At 36.9% G+C, this 14,869-nt stretch overlaps 1 protein-coding gene across 8 annotated transcripts in view; it reads left to right on the top strand.

Moving 5' to 3' along the window:
- Nucleotides 1–14,869, top strand: part of Cntn5 (contactin 5) — a 1,179,522-nt gene that overhangs the window by 449,446 nt on the left and 715,207 nt on the right. For 7 of the 8 annotated variants that reach the window (XM_021171282.2, XM_029481828.1, XM_029481827.1 and 4 more), the window contains one exon: nt 1,342–1,455. In XM_021171282.2, coding sequence (XP_021026941.1) covers nt 1,401–1,455 — 55 coding nt within the window. In that variant the 5' untranslated portion in view covers nt 1,342–1,400. Of the gene's footprint in view, nt 1–1,098; nt 1,145–1,341; nt 1,456–14,869 lie in introns of those variants that run through there. The other variant, XM_029481831.1, reaches the window with a different exon arrangement.

The following is a 14,869-nucleotide window of genomic DNA, read 5'->3' as shown; positions in this document are numbered from 1 at the left end:
AGGAGGAGGAGGAGGAGGATGGGGAGGAGGGGGAGGGGGACGAGGAGGATGAGCAAGAGGAAGAAAGAGGAAGAGGACAAAGGGGGAGAGAGGGAGAGAGGGAGAGAGGGAGAGAGGGAGAGAGGGAGAACAATTATGTAAAAACCATCAGAGTACTATCCAACTACTTCTTAACCTAATAGAGACTTTACCAGAACTATTATGACTGACACCTGAAATTTGCAGCTTAGTAAACGTGTGAGGTGTGTGAGGCGTGTTACTGGTCAAGTTTTTGCAGTGCTTTACATTTCTTTCATGTTTATTCTGCCTTTCGGTGCAGAAACAGAAACCGAGAGATATCAATGTGCTATTCTGCTTATTGTTATAAAAATAGCATTATAAAAATATTAAATATTCATGAAAATCCTTATTTCCCTCAGGTTCTGGCTAGCAAAGGATGCTATGAGATATTAAGCACCGAAGGAGGGAACTGTAACACACTACAGATATTCACTAGAGTTATCAACAAAGGCAGTTGATATTAATAATTAAATGAGACTGTCCCCTGTGGAGGCTTCCATGGGCTCCAGGCGTGGTGTGTAAACTCTCTTGGCTAACTGATCATTACTTTCTTTCTAGAACAGGCATGTGCTTGAATGGATCCTGTGTTTCACTCCTGTTTTCATGTCAAATAATTTGTCTGGTGTAATATATAATTATACACACTCTGTGAGGAAAACTCATCTCTTTTAGACCTCATTGGTTTTATGGTCTGCAACAGAATATTCAACAGAAGCAAATATGGACAGTTTATCCATTTTCTGAAGTTCCATGTTGCACCTTAAAATGAATGGTAGCAGAATTTTTTTATTATCTTTATTAGGTGTGCTGGCTACTTTTATGTCAACTTGACACAATCTGGAGTCATTATGAAATTGGGACCCTCAAATTGAGAAAAATTCTCTACCAATAAGCCTGTGTGCAAGTTCACTGTGGGCAGTGCCACCATGGGTAGACTGTCCAGGATGTTATAAGCAATAGGGTGGGACAAGCCATGCCACAAGTCAGTAAACAGCATCTCCCATTGGTTCTGCACTAGATCCTGCCCCCGGGCTTCTAGCCTGAGTTCCTGCCCCAATTTTTCCAGATGATGAAGTTATAAAATGTAAGTTATACGATGAAATAAATCCTTTCCCTCAAGTTGATTTTTGTCTTGGTGTTTTTTCACAGAAGTAAGATAATAACTATCATAACTAAGACACAGAAACACTCTACCTGTACACTTAAAGTTGTGGGTAATGATATGAGATTTTGCAGGGAAGAAGGCTTCTCTGTTTTTGAAACCTGTGTCTGTCTCACCAGGATTTTTGTCAATGAGGAAACTTCAGTAGTAATCGCCATCTGGAACCCAGTGACTAAGCATGGCTTCCTGTTGGAGACTCATTCTGTTCCTGTCTGTCAGCAGGTGGCTTTCAGGTAAAATGCATATACAATTATTTGGTTGTAATTAAGTCTCAGTTAAGAAAACTGTATGAAGATCTCCTCCACAGTTTTTCTTATGCCAGTTATAATTTATACCAATACTGATATTGTTAAGCAGAACTAAACAACCTCTCATGTTCTTGTGCATATCAAGTTGTCATTGACAGTAGAATAAATCAAACACTGGAAGGCATTTAAACTTCTTCACCATATCTGCATTTAATCCGGAGCAAATATAGCAGGTACTTTATACTAAGTTAACTTAATCTCCCTGTAGACATGTTCTTAGGAGAAAACCTAATAGCTACTAGAAAGGATTGTTCAGGAATGCTTATATTTGAAGTCTTTACTGTGGTCTAAAGACAATGCAGTCATGAGAGGTTCTGCCAGTGGCTCACAAATACAGAGGTAGATGCTCACAATTGTTCACTGGACTGAGTATATGATCCACAATAAAGGAGCTAGAGAAAGGATTCAAGGAGCTGAAGGGGTTTGCAGCTCCATAGGAGAAACAATAGTATGAGCTAGCCAGTACCCCCAGAGCTGACAGAGACTAAGCCACCAACCAAAGAGCACACATGATGGGACTCATGGCTCCAGCTGCATATGCAGCAGAGGATGTCCCAGTCGGACATCAATGGGAGGAGAGGTTCTTGGTCCTACTAAGGCTCTATGCCCCAGTGTGGAAAATGCCAGGGTAAGAATGCAGGAGTGGGTGGGTTGCTGAGCAGGGGAAGGGGGGAGAGGATAGGGGGAGGGTGTTTTTCGGGTGAGGAAGCCTGGACAGGGGCTAACATTTGAAATGTAAATAAAGAAAATATCCAAGAAAAAAAAAGACAAGGCATTTAATTGATTTCTGATATTTAATCATTTCCTATATTTATGTCACTGTTTTATTGTCTCCTGTATTGTTTTTTAGTGTTCTTGGTGAGATACAAGTGTCACTTTGTGGGGAATGCTTAACACATTGATTGCTAGGATAGAGGTGACAGTGATGAAGCTATGTGCCAAGTGCATGTTTAAGGTGATTGGTGCTCCTTGAATGAAAAAAAAAAAAACCAAAAAACTAAAGGCAAGAGATAAAACCCCAGAGTTTTATTTCATATGTCCTTTTCCAAGTGGCTGGACCATCCTGGGTGTACTTCCTTGAGAAATATGAAAGAACTATTATATAGCTCAGCCTTGTTTGAAAACTGGCTTTTTCTAGAGGAAAGAGTTTTCATTGGACTCATGCCCTTATATTGAAATCAGACCTCTAAGTGTAGCAAGATATAATAACATGTCCAAATTAACATAATAATAACTAAAACTGCGGGTGCCACTCAGGCTTATTGTTCATCTATTCTCATTGAACTTGCAAAATGGCTCCATCATTTAAAAGAACGTCATAATTTTTTACAAATCCAAATTTTCTTACCCTAGGAACAAGCGAGTCCTGTTTTTTTTGACTTCCTAGCTGGTTAGAAAATATGAAAAGTGGTTATATGTAAATCAGAAAACAAAAGAAAATTCATATATACCTGTATATAAGAGCATTATTAATAAAAATGAATAATTAAATAATGATGATGCTTTACCTTCAAGTTTATAATAAAGTTTTACACAATTAAACTTTAATGAATTGGTAGGCTAGACATATTTTCAGGTGGAAGGGTATGGACCCAACATGTAGGAAACCCTGGATTGGATGCCAGTAGAACATAAACTTGATATGGTAATGTATATCTATAATCCGAGCCCCTAGGATGTAAAGGGAGGGAGATCAGAAGTTCGAGGTTGTCTTGAGCTACAAAATGGGTTTGAGACCAGACTGAGCCACAGAAAAACCATTCTCAATGATAATAGCACTAACAATAATAATGACTCTAAAGAGGAAACTATAAGAAAGTTGTCTTTCATAAATGAATGAACAAGCAGTGGGCTATCTAAATAATGGAACATGCTTCAATGATAAAATAAATGAGGTGCAAATGTCATAGACTCATGACTTTACATGCACAGTGCTAAATAGAAGAAGCTATTCTGCAGATAGCATGCACTCTATGGTTCTAGTTACATACCTGAGAATGGAAATGGTGTGAAAAGAACAGGGATCATCAGGAGAGAGGTTGAGTGGGTGGTCAAAGGTACAAATGAAGCAATTATCATTTTGAATGCCATGAGAAAGCACGCTCTATGGACCAGATACTAAATCACTGTGTGGTATGGTTATCAAAACCATAGAGAATGTAAATCATAGAGTGAACATTAATATATGCATATTAAATTTAAAAATGTAGGAAGTCATAGGCTCCCTAAACTATTTCTAGACCATCTCAAGGAGTCAAATCATATATTACCCATTTAAAAGGCAACTTCAGTTGGGGGCAGTATTACATTTAAAAATGTTGGAAATGAGCTATAAAATTAAAGGCAAGCCATATTTTGTTTCTGCACAGTTCTCTGTTTAATAACATTGTTTCCCAATGTGCTGTGCTAATATTATGTATCTAAGGAACCAAGTTAGAGGAGGCAGATGATGAAGCTGGGCTTATACATATAGGTGTGGAAGGTTTATCAGAATTACCCATGGTAGTGGTTTAGAGCTGTTGAATGCATTGCTATGTTCACATATGTTCATATATGTTATAAACAAACACAAATGCTTCCATACACAAATACAGATATATAGATGATATAGATATAGCTGCTGTATTTCAGTCATCCTAGAAGACATGATGCAGTGTATTCCTGTAGAAATAGCACATAAAGTGTCAAGATCTTCCCTTTTATTAAGTTTGCTCTTGAAGGAACAAGGGATATTTCAGAAATGACTGATTACAGGACTGCAGCAGGAAATGTCCTATATAAATCATTTTAGAGTATCTATTGTGCCTGAAAACATGGAAGTACTAGGAGATGGCTCAGCAGGTAAAATATTTGCTGTATGTGAGTTCAGATTCCCAAGAACACACTAACCAGCATAGCTAGACACCTGACACTTGTCTGTAATTCTAGTTCTAATGTGGCAAGATGAGAGAGGAATAGGGAAGCCCTGGAATCTGGGAATCATTTAACCTGGCCCAGGCATTGGCAGCAGAGACCCTGTGGCAAATAAGGTGGAAGTGAGCACTGGCACCCAAGGCAGTCCTCTGACCTTCCCAGAGCTGCAGACATGCATCCACGCATCATCTGAGGAATCAGTCTCTAACCTTTCCTCATTGAGTAAACTGTGGTATAAAAAACTGAGAGAGAGACAAATTTAATTTGCTATTGTAGATAGAATCACACATATGATAAAAAGAATGCTGTATGAAATCTAAGAAAACTGTAATAAAGTTTTCTCAGAAGTCTCTATTAGGAACTGTGGCTGTGAATGATGAAAGTATATGGAACCCTAAAAAACACCTTTCACATCTGGGTTATTTTGAGCTGTCTTTTTTTTTTTTTTTTTTTTTGAGACACTTCAGACATGAGTGACTCAGCAAAATTAGCTTTTAGTAAGATAAATTTACATTTGTAAAACGTGCTTCTGTAATCATATCTCCTTGTCTTTACCAGAAAGTAAAAAGTAGTCTGATAGGGGAAGACAAAGAACAGAAAAAAAGAAAATTTGGAAAAGTGTGTATAGCATAGCTACAATTCCCTTGTGTATGTTCAAGTACATGGACTCTTTTCTATTGTTCATATCATGTTCATATCTTGCCCTGGTAACCACAGCTGCTGGAAATTCATGTGTCTAACAGAAATGTAATGCAGAGAAAATGGAGTTGCATAGAACTGCACCCCATGCATAGGCTTCTCCATTCTTCCCTGAGCCTTGGAGAGGTAATATGTATGTCTGATTTAGAACAGTAAAGTCCACAGTCCTTGATGTTTAGCATTTTGACCATTTATACCTCTTTATATTAACCACAATCCACTACAAACAGAATATATTCTGATCAAGATTGAAAGCAACACAGATCTTTGGGTATAAACATGCACATTCAGAAAGCAATTTGATCCCATAAACATGTACCAAAAAGATGGCAGATTCTCACTAAAGCCTCAGTCCTCTATCCATGAACAACTGAGTCATTTTTTCAGTATAATGTATGAAATTTCTTCCATGGAGAAGGCCTAATATTCAACCAGAAAGTAACCGGTTACAGATGTAACTGCCATGCCACTATGGTATCATCAGGTATATCCTGTCTGACAGATTGGTGTTGTAGCTTGGTAAGACTGCTAGTGTCTTTTCTTCCATAGAAGCTTATGTAGTACCTTCCATCTCTACAGAATCATTTTTTTTTTTAGGTGCATGTGGTGACAAGGTCTGCAGTAATAAGAGGAAGGGCAAACTACAGTGTGTAAGTTTTTCCAAGTCTTGATGCTCTGTTTGCCAAAGCCTTATTGGTCAGAGCAAATCCATGAGGCAAATATAGAACCTAAAGATGGGAAAGAGAATAACATTTTTAAACAGAGAAGCTGAGAAGGCTGCAATGTGTATGCATCCATCAGTGGAACACAAAGTCCTCACTCCTGGATCTACCATATGCTTATTTACTTTTTGGGGCAAGTTTATTAGTAAAAATTCTGTTTATAGTTAATAGTTAAGACTAGTGGATATTTCTCTCTTCTTATTTTTGAGATAGTAGCAGAAGAGAGAATAATATCTAAAACTTACTAGCTGTATGTAAAAGAAAAACTTTAAAAGTCAGTACACTGTTTTCTTCAATATTAAACTAACTTCAAAAGAGCTAATATTTTTCTAATAGTATATAAAAAGCATTTTGAGATGAAGTCATAGTATAAATTTAAAAATATATTTATACATAGATACACAGAGAGACAGAGGGGGGGAGGGGGAGAGATGTTTACCTCTGTTGGAGTAAAAAAATCCATATTATTGTTCAATGTAAAAATGAATCTCAGAGGACACATCATTCTCCAAGTAAATGCACAAATAGTGATAGGAAATAACAGTGGGATTCACCCTTATGCATTTTGAAATAATGAGGAACTTTCCTTGCTTATGGCAGCTCTTTACAAATTACTCTTTATTTATTCTCCATGTTTGAGTGAGCAACAACAAAATAAAAAGTGTGAATTGATTCTCTGTGTTAAAAAAAATATCCTGGTCAATGGGTTCCTCAGTTGTCCTAGTTCTTTTGGACAATGGCTAAGAATTATGATAATTCACTTATAAATATTTAACATGAGAGGATATTGAGATAGTATTCATCATAGCAAGGTTCCTTTTCATATAACATAAATTATTCTTTATTGGTGACACAGATGGTTCCATAGATAAAGTCTGATTAGCATGTGCACTGTAGTTTTGAATTATGATAAAGATACTGACTCCTCCAATAATTGCAGCTTTATGAGGCCAACAAACATCCTCATATACTTCAGATTTCTGCCATATACAAGGTCTACCCTTTCTTCCATTTAATGTTTGTGTCCTGTGAGTTTGCCCCTGGGCAGATGGAAACTAGTGGACATACAATGTGTAGGCTACCTCCCATACTAATGCTTTTGAACATACCAAATGGAAGTCCAGCTGATCAGCTACAATGACCATCCTCCAATTCTCACATAAGTCTCTGTAGGTATCTTTTCAGTCACTTGCGGATGTTTCTGCAAGCTTCATTGGTTTAAAAATAACAACAAGGACAACAACAATAGCATGTTCTTGCTCCCTTAACCCTATTATTTTTCTTGGGATAAATCCATTTTATTGAAAAGGAGACAGTTTATTTCCTCTGCCAAGCCAATGATGTACTGATGAACAGAGAATGCCTGTCACTGATAAGCTTATACAAATACTGTCTTCCTTGGCAGTGGTGTGGTAAATCATGAAAATCTTTGTCATTGTCAGAACTTATAAAGGAAAATGGAAACAAAGGCATTACAGCAAACAGGTACCCAATAACTCTGGCTGGCCTATTAGAATTTAGAAAGAAAAATGGATTCAGGCTTCTTCCTGATCATTTTTAAATTATGCATTTGCACATTGTATTGGCCCTCTGGGAAGGGCTGATGATAACAGGAGCTACCCCACAGTGATAATCCAGGCTGACTTTATCAGCTATTCTGTGATGGTACCAGGAACAATTTAATTTTTCCTTGTTGGCGGGGCAGGAGGTAGGGGTAAAAGCTGGATCACCTGAATCATATGCACTTTACTATTTGTATCTTAACAGGAAAGACTATATTAAAAGTCATGTATAATTGTCACAATTCCTGAGGTGAAATAAAATTATGTCATCAACCAACAAAGCAGTTCAGTCACAAGAGATGACTGTAAGTGGGTGCTTCAGTTTAATGAAGATTATACAGAGAGTTAACATATGAGGTCAGCTGGACGTGTTTGCATTTACACTACAACACTTATTGAAAATGATTTTCCACTTCAGTATTGCACAAGAGTGAGCAGTATATGTTAAAGTATTCTGTCATTTAGAAAAAGCCTTGATGGTCACCAAGTATTCTTTAAATTGATTGTCTAAATCTAGTTTCTTTGTTTCAAAATCATGCTCAGAAGACTCATAGTTAATCCTGTCCAGAATCACTTGTCTATGGATGTTGACAACACTGCCATTCAAGCAGAGTTAAATTTCAAACATAACAATGCTAATAGGAAAAGAGCTATTGATGAATGGCTCTCACATTATTTACCGGAAGCACAGGAGGAGCAGGACAGCCCTGTGTACTTATTTCGGTCATTTGTGAGCAAATAATTGTATCCCAGTGGTTTCTACTTTATTCAGAATAAAATGTGGGTAGAGAATTCTATTCACCTAGCACTAGCCCCTAACGAAGCCTACAAAACTGAGATACAGAAAAACACACAGGGAAAGTCCTGCTGTCTATATTTTCTAAACAAATTATATAGGGTTTTTAGAATTTGAATATTATTAATTCTTTGTGTATAAATTAAATCATGCATAACTAATTGGAAAAAAAGAAACATGTTTAAGTGTTCCACATTGCTCTTTTATTTACCTTAGATCTTTGGCAGAAATCCTGCTATTCTAATATTTAAGCCATTGAAAAATGTATCAACTTCATTGGTGTACTTATATAGTGTAGGTTTCCTAAATTGCCTTTGAATATTCCTTATATCCTTATCCATAAAGTTGGCGCATTAGTTTCCACTGTGATGACTTTGACCCTGTTGTATGACCCATGAGGCTATAGCCTCAGTCTGATATGAGATGAAACCATGTGAGTGGTCCAGGTCAGAGACAAAGAGAATTGTAAATGATGTTCTTTTTTAATTTTGTTATTACATTAATATTTTTATTATATTATTTTACCTTTTAATTTCTACTTTACATAGCTATATAATTATTTTATTTATTACTTCACTATATTTCATGTGTAATAATGACTGTGATATTCCTGTTTTATGTAAAATATGTAACATCTGCTCTATAAGCAGAGGCAGTTTGTGCTCTTGGATGTGTCATGCACAGAAGTAGGATAATGCTTGTTATGATATATAGGCATAGTTATTTGTAATTTAATAAATATAAGGCTTTTAAAGTCCTTTTTTGGATTAATAGATAAATCAGTAAGTTTTACTCAGGAAATAGACAAATTGATGGAGTAACATTGGGTCCCTTATCTAACCATGATGATGCCTTTAAATGCTAGCAACACAGCTGAGATATCCTGGAGGCATAGACATGTCCCGAGTTAAAGCAAGGCAGTTACTTCAGTTTATTTCTGGGCATTGTGAATTCATCATAGAAAAAAAATAATGAAAGAAGTAGAAATCCCAAAAGGAAAGAAAAGAAAGAAAATGGTAAAATCTGAGTCACTCAAGATGTCACACGCTCTTGTCAGCTGGCTGATGTCAACTGCTGCCCTCTGTTTCCTTCAGCAGCCTCTGCTGCAGAAGCACTCTAGATAACAGCCAGCTGTGAGGCTTTCTCCTCCATCCTCTGTCTAATTCAGAGATGGTCACTGACTGGCAGTGCTTTCCTAGCCTAAGAGCTATTTTTGTTTAATGCCTAAATTTAGAACTATTTTGGTCTGGCCCTGGGATTCTTATAAGTTCCATAATAACCCTGAAGAAATTGACCTTTAAAAAAAATAGGATTCAATAAAACTCGGCATGCAATATTTTTTTCAGTTATTATCCATTCTGGCCTCTAAGAGCTATGATACACACATGCACACAGTTACAAATGAAATACTATACAAATATTCTATTTTCAATCCTCAAATCTTTTGAAATAATTCATTTAAATATCTTTTACTTTTACAAATATTTGTTAGCATCTACTATGTCTTGTTCTAGGTATTAAGAACATGGCAATGTACAAATCACATTTCTACCCTTAGGGAACATATATGCAAATTGAGAAGATATACTTTATCTAGGAAAGAAGTAATATAAGATCTAATGGAGATAATTTCCATAAAGAAAGATAGTAAAAGAAAAGTTAGGATGTGATATGGCCTGGTCACAGGATGCTATTTCGGTAGGATGGCTAGGAAAGGTCACTGTGACACAGTTTCTAAGGAAAGATTTTATAAGCATAGCAAAGAAAGACACATGGGTTTCTAACAACAACAACAAAAAAATGCGTATGGTGGGCTGGCAGAGACAGCAGGTGTCACAGTACTGGGTAAGTCTCATGCGAATTAGGAAAGTCTCATATAACAGGAAAAGGATGAACTCTGTCGATAAAGACTGTCTAGAGAGTGCTCAGCAGAGAAAAAAAAAGTTTATGCTCTTTAGATGCCATACATGATTAACACTTAAGTTTCTGAATGCAGAGACCACCGTGTTTGCAGAAGAGTGGCCAGTGTAGTACACCAAACCAATCACAATGAGCAGTTGAGTATCAGCATCATGCTGTAGATGCAGTTTTGTAAAACTGTTAATGACATTGGACACTAAACTCTCCAAATACCTCTTTTTATTCTTTGCTCCCACATGTGAGACATTCATAGATTATCCACCTCCATTCATTTCTAGTGGATTTTACTAATTTTCTACCCAATATAGTTTATCTATACAATTCTTTTGATTTTTGATCCAAAGCAGCAAAGGTATTGCATATCAATGAATACATTGACTTTAAAGATGTTCTTAAAGGGTTCAAACAGAAACTGATCAATGAGTCACATATCATTCAACAGAAACCACAACATAAAAATTAACCTGCTGTTCTGACATAAAGGCAGATATAGCCTGAGTCTATCCAGGGGCATTCATCTGAGAGTTGAAAAGCATCAGAGATAAGAAAGTAGATCTGCAACCCAGGAGATTGCACACATTCAGAACAGTGGGGAGGCAGTGTACGATGCATGTGAGAAGACTGTCTTTTTGGTTGTTGCTTTATTTGGAGTATGTGCTTGCTATGTACCTCAGGCTAATGGGAAGCTCATGATATTTCTCTCAAAGTTTCTGAACCTCTGGAGTTGTAGGGTGTAACCTACCAGGTATAACTAAAAGATCACCTTTATTGCTTTGGGGTGAATATACTCCATAGAGTATAAATTGAGAGAATAGCTTTAAAAAAAAACAATTTCAATAGCTTTGAGGAAAGAAAACTCGACTAACAACTTAGGTTGTCAAAGGCTGTTTCTTGACTACATTGTAAGACAGTACAGGCAAAGGCCTTCCCTTCCAGGGTTAACTGGTTCAGTTACTTAATAGCTGGAAGAGAGGGAGTCTAGACTTGCTTTGCATCTTCAATGCTAACATGGCTATGGTGTTATTTTCTGTTTATTCTCAGGCTGTGCCTTCCATGTTACCATGGTTATGTTGTAATGTTTGGTCCCAGGCTACATCTTCCATGCTAACATGCCTTTGGTGTTATGTATGGTTCCAAGTTCAGTTACAACATGCAAACCCATATAATATCAAAGTGTGAAAAATGAAAAATGTTCATGTTAAAGCAGAGATGGCTAGAAGAGATGCTAAAAGAATCAGTCCCCAGATATTTACAGGAGTTTTAAAGTCAGAACTAGGAATAGAGGGTGAGAGATAGCTCAGTGCTTGAAGGTACTCATGCTCTTGCAATGGACAGACATTTGGTTCTCAGCATGATTGTGTCAGGTGACTCACAACAATTCTATCCCCAGAGGATATTTCAAACTCTTTTGTCTCCCTTTGGATAAACAGCAGCCTCGAAGGAAACATTCCTCCTAAAATGATTCCATTGAGTTGTTGTTGGTGCTTCCTAGCCAGCAAGTGAAAGTTGTTTATTTGTGGGAGGAAGCCAGGGGACAGGCAAAAGGTATATTGTAGTTGAGTGTACTCTGAGCATTTGGCAGGTCTTTGCAGATACTTGGTACTTTATTTTAAATTATAATCTTTAGATGGGACATGCATAGATACTTGGCCTTTCCATGTTGAATAATAGTAAACAACTATTCTTGTATATTGAAAGATGGAGCACCTCTATTAGTGTGGCATTCATAAATATCATTTCATGAGAATATTTTCTTAGTGAGATGCAAACTTCAAATTTACACAGCCAGAAAGTACTGTCACAAAGCCTATAGCAACAATCATAGCGCAGAACACAGAATTTTCCAGTGTTCGTACTACATGCACATGCTGTCTTAAACAGCTACATTTATCATGTGTAGCTAACTTAGATTTCTAAACAACAGTAGTGGACAAACTACTTGATCTGTAGAAAACTGAGGGGTAAGATTTGATATTCTGAGGAGTGATTCTAAGGAGCCAGAGTTGCTCAGGCATAGACTCAGGCGAGCTTCTCAGGATATTCTCTCTATTTTGTTCAGAGAATGTTCCGACCTGATATAAAGGATAATTGTAAAATAACTACAATATTCTTTAATTTGCATAGACTATATAATGGCCCTTCATTTTTTAGATTTATAGGCAGACTCTACAGAGCAATAGCAAGAAGTTTTAGCTGTATTTTTTTTTATTTCTTAATAATAGCAATTGGAGATAGTTACCAAATGTGAGAGTGCAACTGATTATAGGAAGAAGTCAGAGCAGACACAACGGATTGGATTAGAAGTAACATGTAACAGAGTGGGAGAAACATGAATGTCCCGGACGATGGCCAATAGAAGCTGTCTCTGCTTGTTGCATTGAGCTAACATAGGGAGACAGAGATGAAAGTAGAGTATGAAATAAAGGTCTAACATAACATGATAGAATATTAATTTCATTTATATTGATGCATGCTACACTAATAGAGGTGCTCCGTCTTTCAGTATACATGAACAGTTGTTTACTATTATTCAACATGGAAAGGTCAAGAATCCATGCATGTCCCATGTAAAGATTATAATTTAAAATAAAGTACCAAGTCAAAGGAAAAGAATAAATTCAAAGGAGTTACAATAAGTTAGGTAGAGAAAAAAAAAAGCACACTAAAATGTGTGTGTCTCTTACATCTATCAGTATTAGGTGTGTGTTCTGGGTGTGTATGAATGAAGTGTGTTTCTATGGCATGTGGTGGGTGTTGTACATGTTGTGGTTTATGTGTTACTTGTGTGTGTTGGTCTTTGTTCAGTGAGTATGCTGGGTATTGTATATATCTGTGGTATATGTTGTGTGTAATGTATGAATGGATGCTGTTTGTATATGACATGTGTTGTATACTCTGTGTGTGTGTGTGTGTGTGTTTAGTGGAGCTTAGTAATCAAGAATCTAATCCGTTTTGGATTTCAACCAAGAAAAATCTTTTGAAGTAACAGCTTTGACTGGATCATAGTCTTTTCATGCACTTATTTGATTCTATTCTGTGAATCTCTTCAGTATGGTAAAAAATTTGTTTTAAATATAGCTTCCTAATAAGCTTCTACAAATGACTAATGTAAAATTGCAAAGTGGAACATTTTGAGGAAACCAGAATAGAAGGAAGAACACTGACAGCTATTTCTGACTCTGTCTGAAACTGGCCATTAGCTCACCCTTCTCTGTTCCAAGGTGCAAAGCTACAACACTGAAATTGTCTGGTGTACTCTGAAGTTGCCTTTCAGTCATCTCACAAATTATGCTAGTCCTCTTAAATCAGGCAAAAGAGATGTTAAATGTTCATGTAGGTCAGCCATGTGCATTTACTAAATAGTTTAATGGTGGTTTAGTTTACATAGTCAGAAGAAAAGAGTGGGCATGATTAAAAACCATGTGCACTGGTATGTTTGTACAAAATGTAATGATTAAATTAATTTCTTAGTGTGTTAACATAATGTAATTTTTAAGTAGAAGAAAGCAAAGTAGTAAAATTTAAAGATCTTATGGAAAATTTTTCAGCTTTTTCTTCTCCTTGAAGAGTAAGAAAAACAAAAACTCTCCATCAAGAAAAGGATCTGTGGGGGAAAAATGGCACATGTTGGCAGATATGAAGAAAGATAAAGGGGTTCCTCTCACCTTATCTTACAAAATGCTTCTTATACTCCCCACTTCAGAAACTCAAATGTGTAGAATAGAACATGCTAAAATAATCTTAGGATAACATGGGATAATTCTACAATCCCCTCCCCCCCCCAACCCCTGTGTGTGTGTGCACGCATGTGTGTGTGCACCAAGACTTGAGTATGGAGATCAAGGACAACTTTAGGTACCAGTTATCATCTCTCCATCTACTTGAGAAAATGTCTGTCTTGTTCAAGGCTGCATAAATCAGACAGCTCTCATATAACCTTCAGCTTCAGGTGATTCTTCTCTCTCAGGTTCCCATCTCCCATTAGGATCATCTGGTCTTACAGAGTCATTAGCCTTTCCTGGATATTTCAAGGCAAGTAACATACAATAGTCTAAGAGAGTGATGAAGAGCAAAGGTTCACAGTCTACTGGTAGAATGTTCCTGTAGCATGGTTCTCCTGATTTAAGCTCTTGATAGATGATAGATTGTGCTGAACTGAAGCAGTTAGATTCAGAAGCTTAGTAGTGCTCAAACATACTCGACTCTGTGTTGCTATAACAAAATGCCTGAGGCTATGTGCTTTATGAAGAAAAGTAGCTTACTTAGTTTGGAGTTCAAAGAGTCTCAATTATGTTGCAACACTACCAATAGTGTTGAAGGGGTCCTCCTGACTGGGTCAGAACATGGTGAACAGGAAAAGAAAAGAACATAGTGCAGCCATGTCTGGGGAATAGAGTAAACTTACTTAGTACCACCACATCTGAGATAGATAAAACCAGTATGAATCCCTCTTGATGTAAGTCCCTAAGGCTTAGCTGTATTATGCTAGGACATGCCCCTTGAAAGGTCTGCCTTTGAGTACCCCATGTAGGGAGCAGTCTACTAATTCCTGAGCTTTTAGGCAAGTCACAATCAATGTCCAAACCACAGCAGGTTACTACTGGCTAGAGCTGAAAAGATAGCATCAGAACAAGACTATAATCTGAACAAAGGCTACCATTCAGGAGCTTAATATAGATTTGAAAGAATCTCAGAGGCCAAAATGATTTAAACAGCCCTATATTCCC

This window comes from Mus caroli, chromosome 9 (assembly GCF_900094665.2).
Source record: "Mus caroli chromosome 9, CAROLI_EIJ_v1.1, whole genome shotgun sequence".
Taxonomy (NCBI): Eukaryota; Metazoa; Chordata; class Mammalia; order Rodentia; family Muridae; genus Mus; species Mus caroli.
Note: the sequence above shows the minus strand (reverse complement) of the source record. Positions and strands in the feature narration are given on the sequence as shown.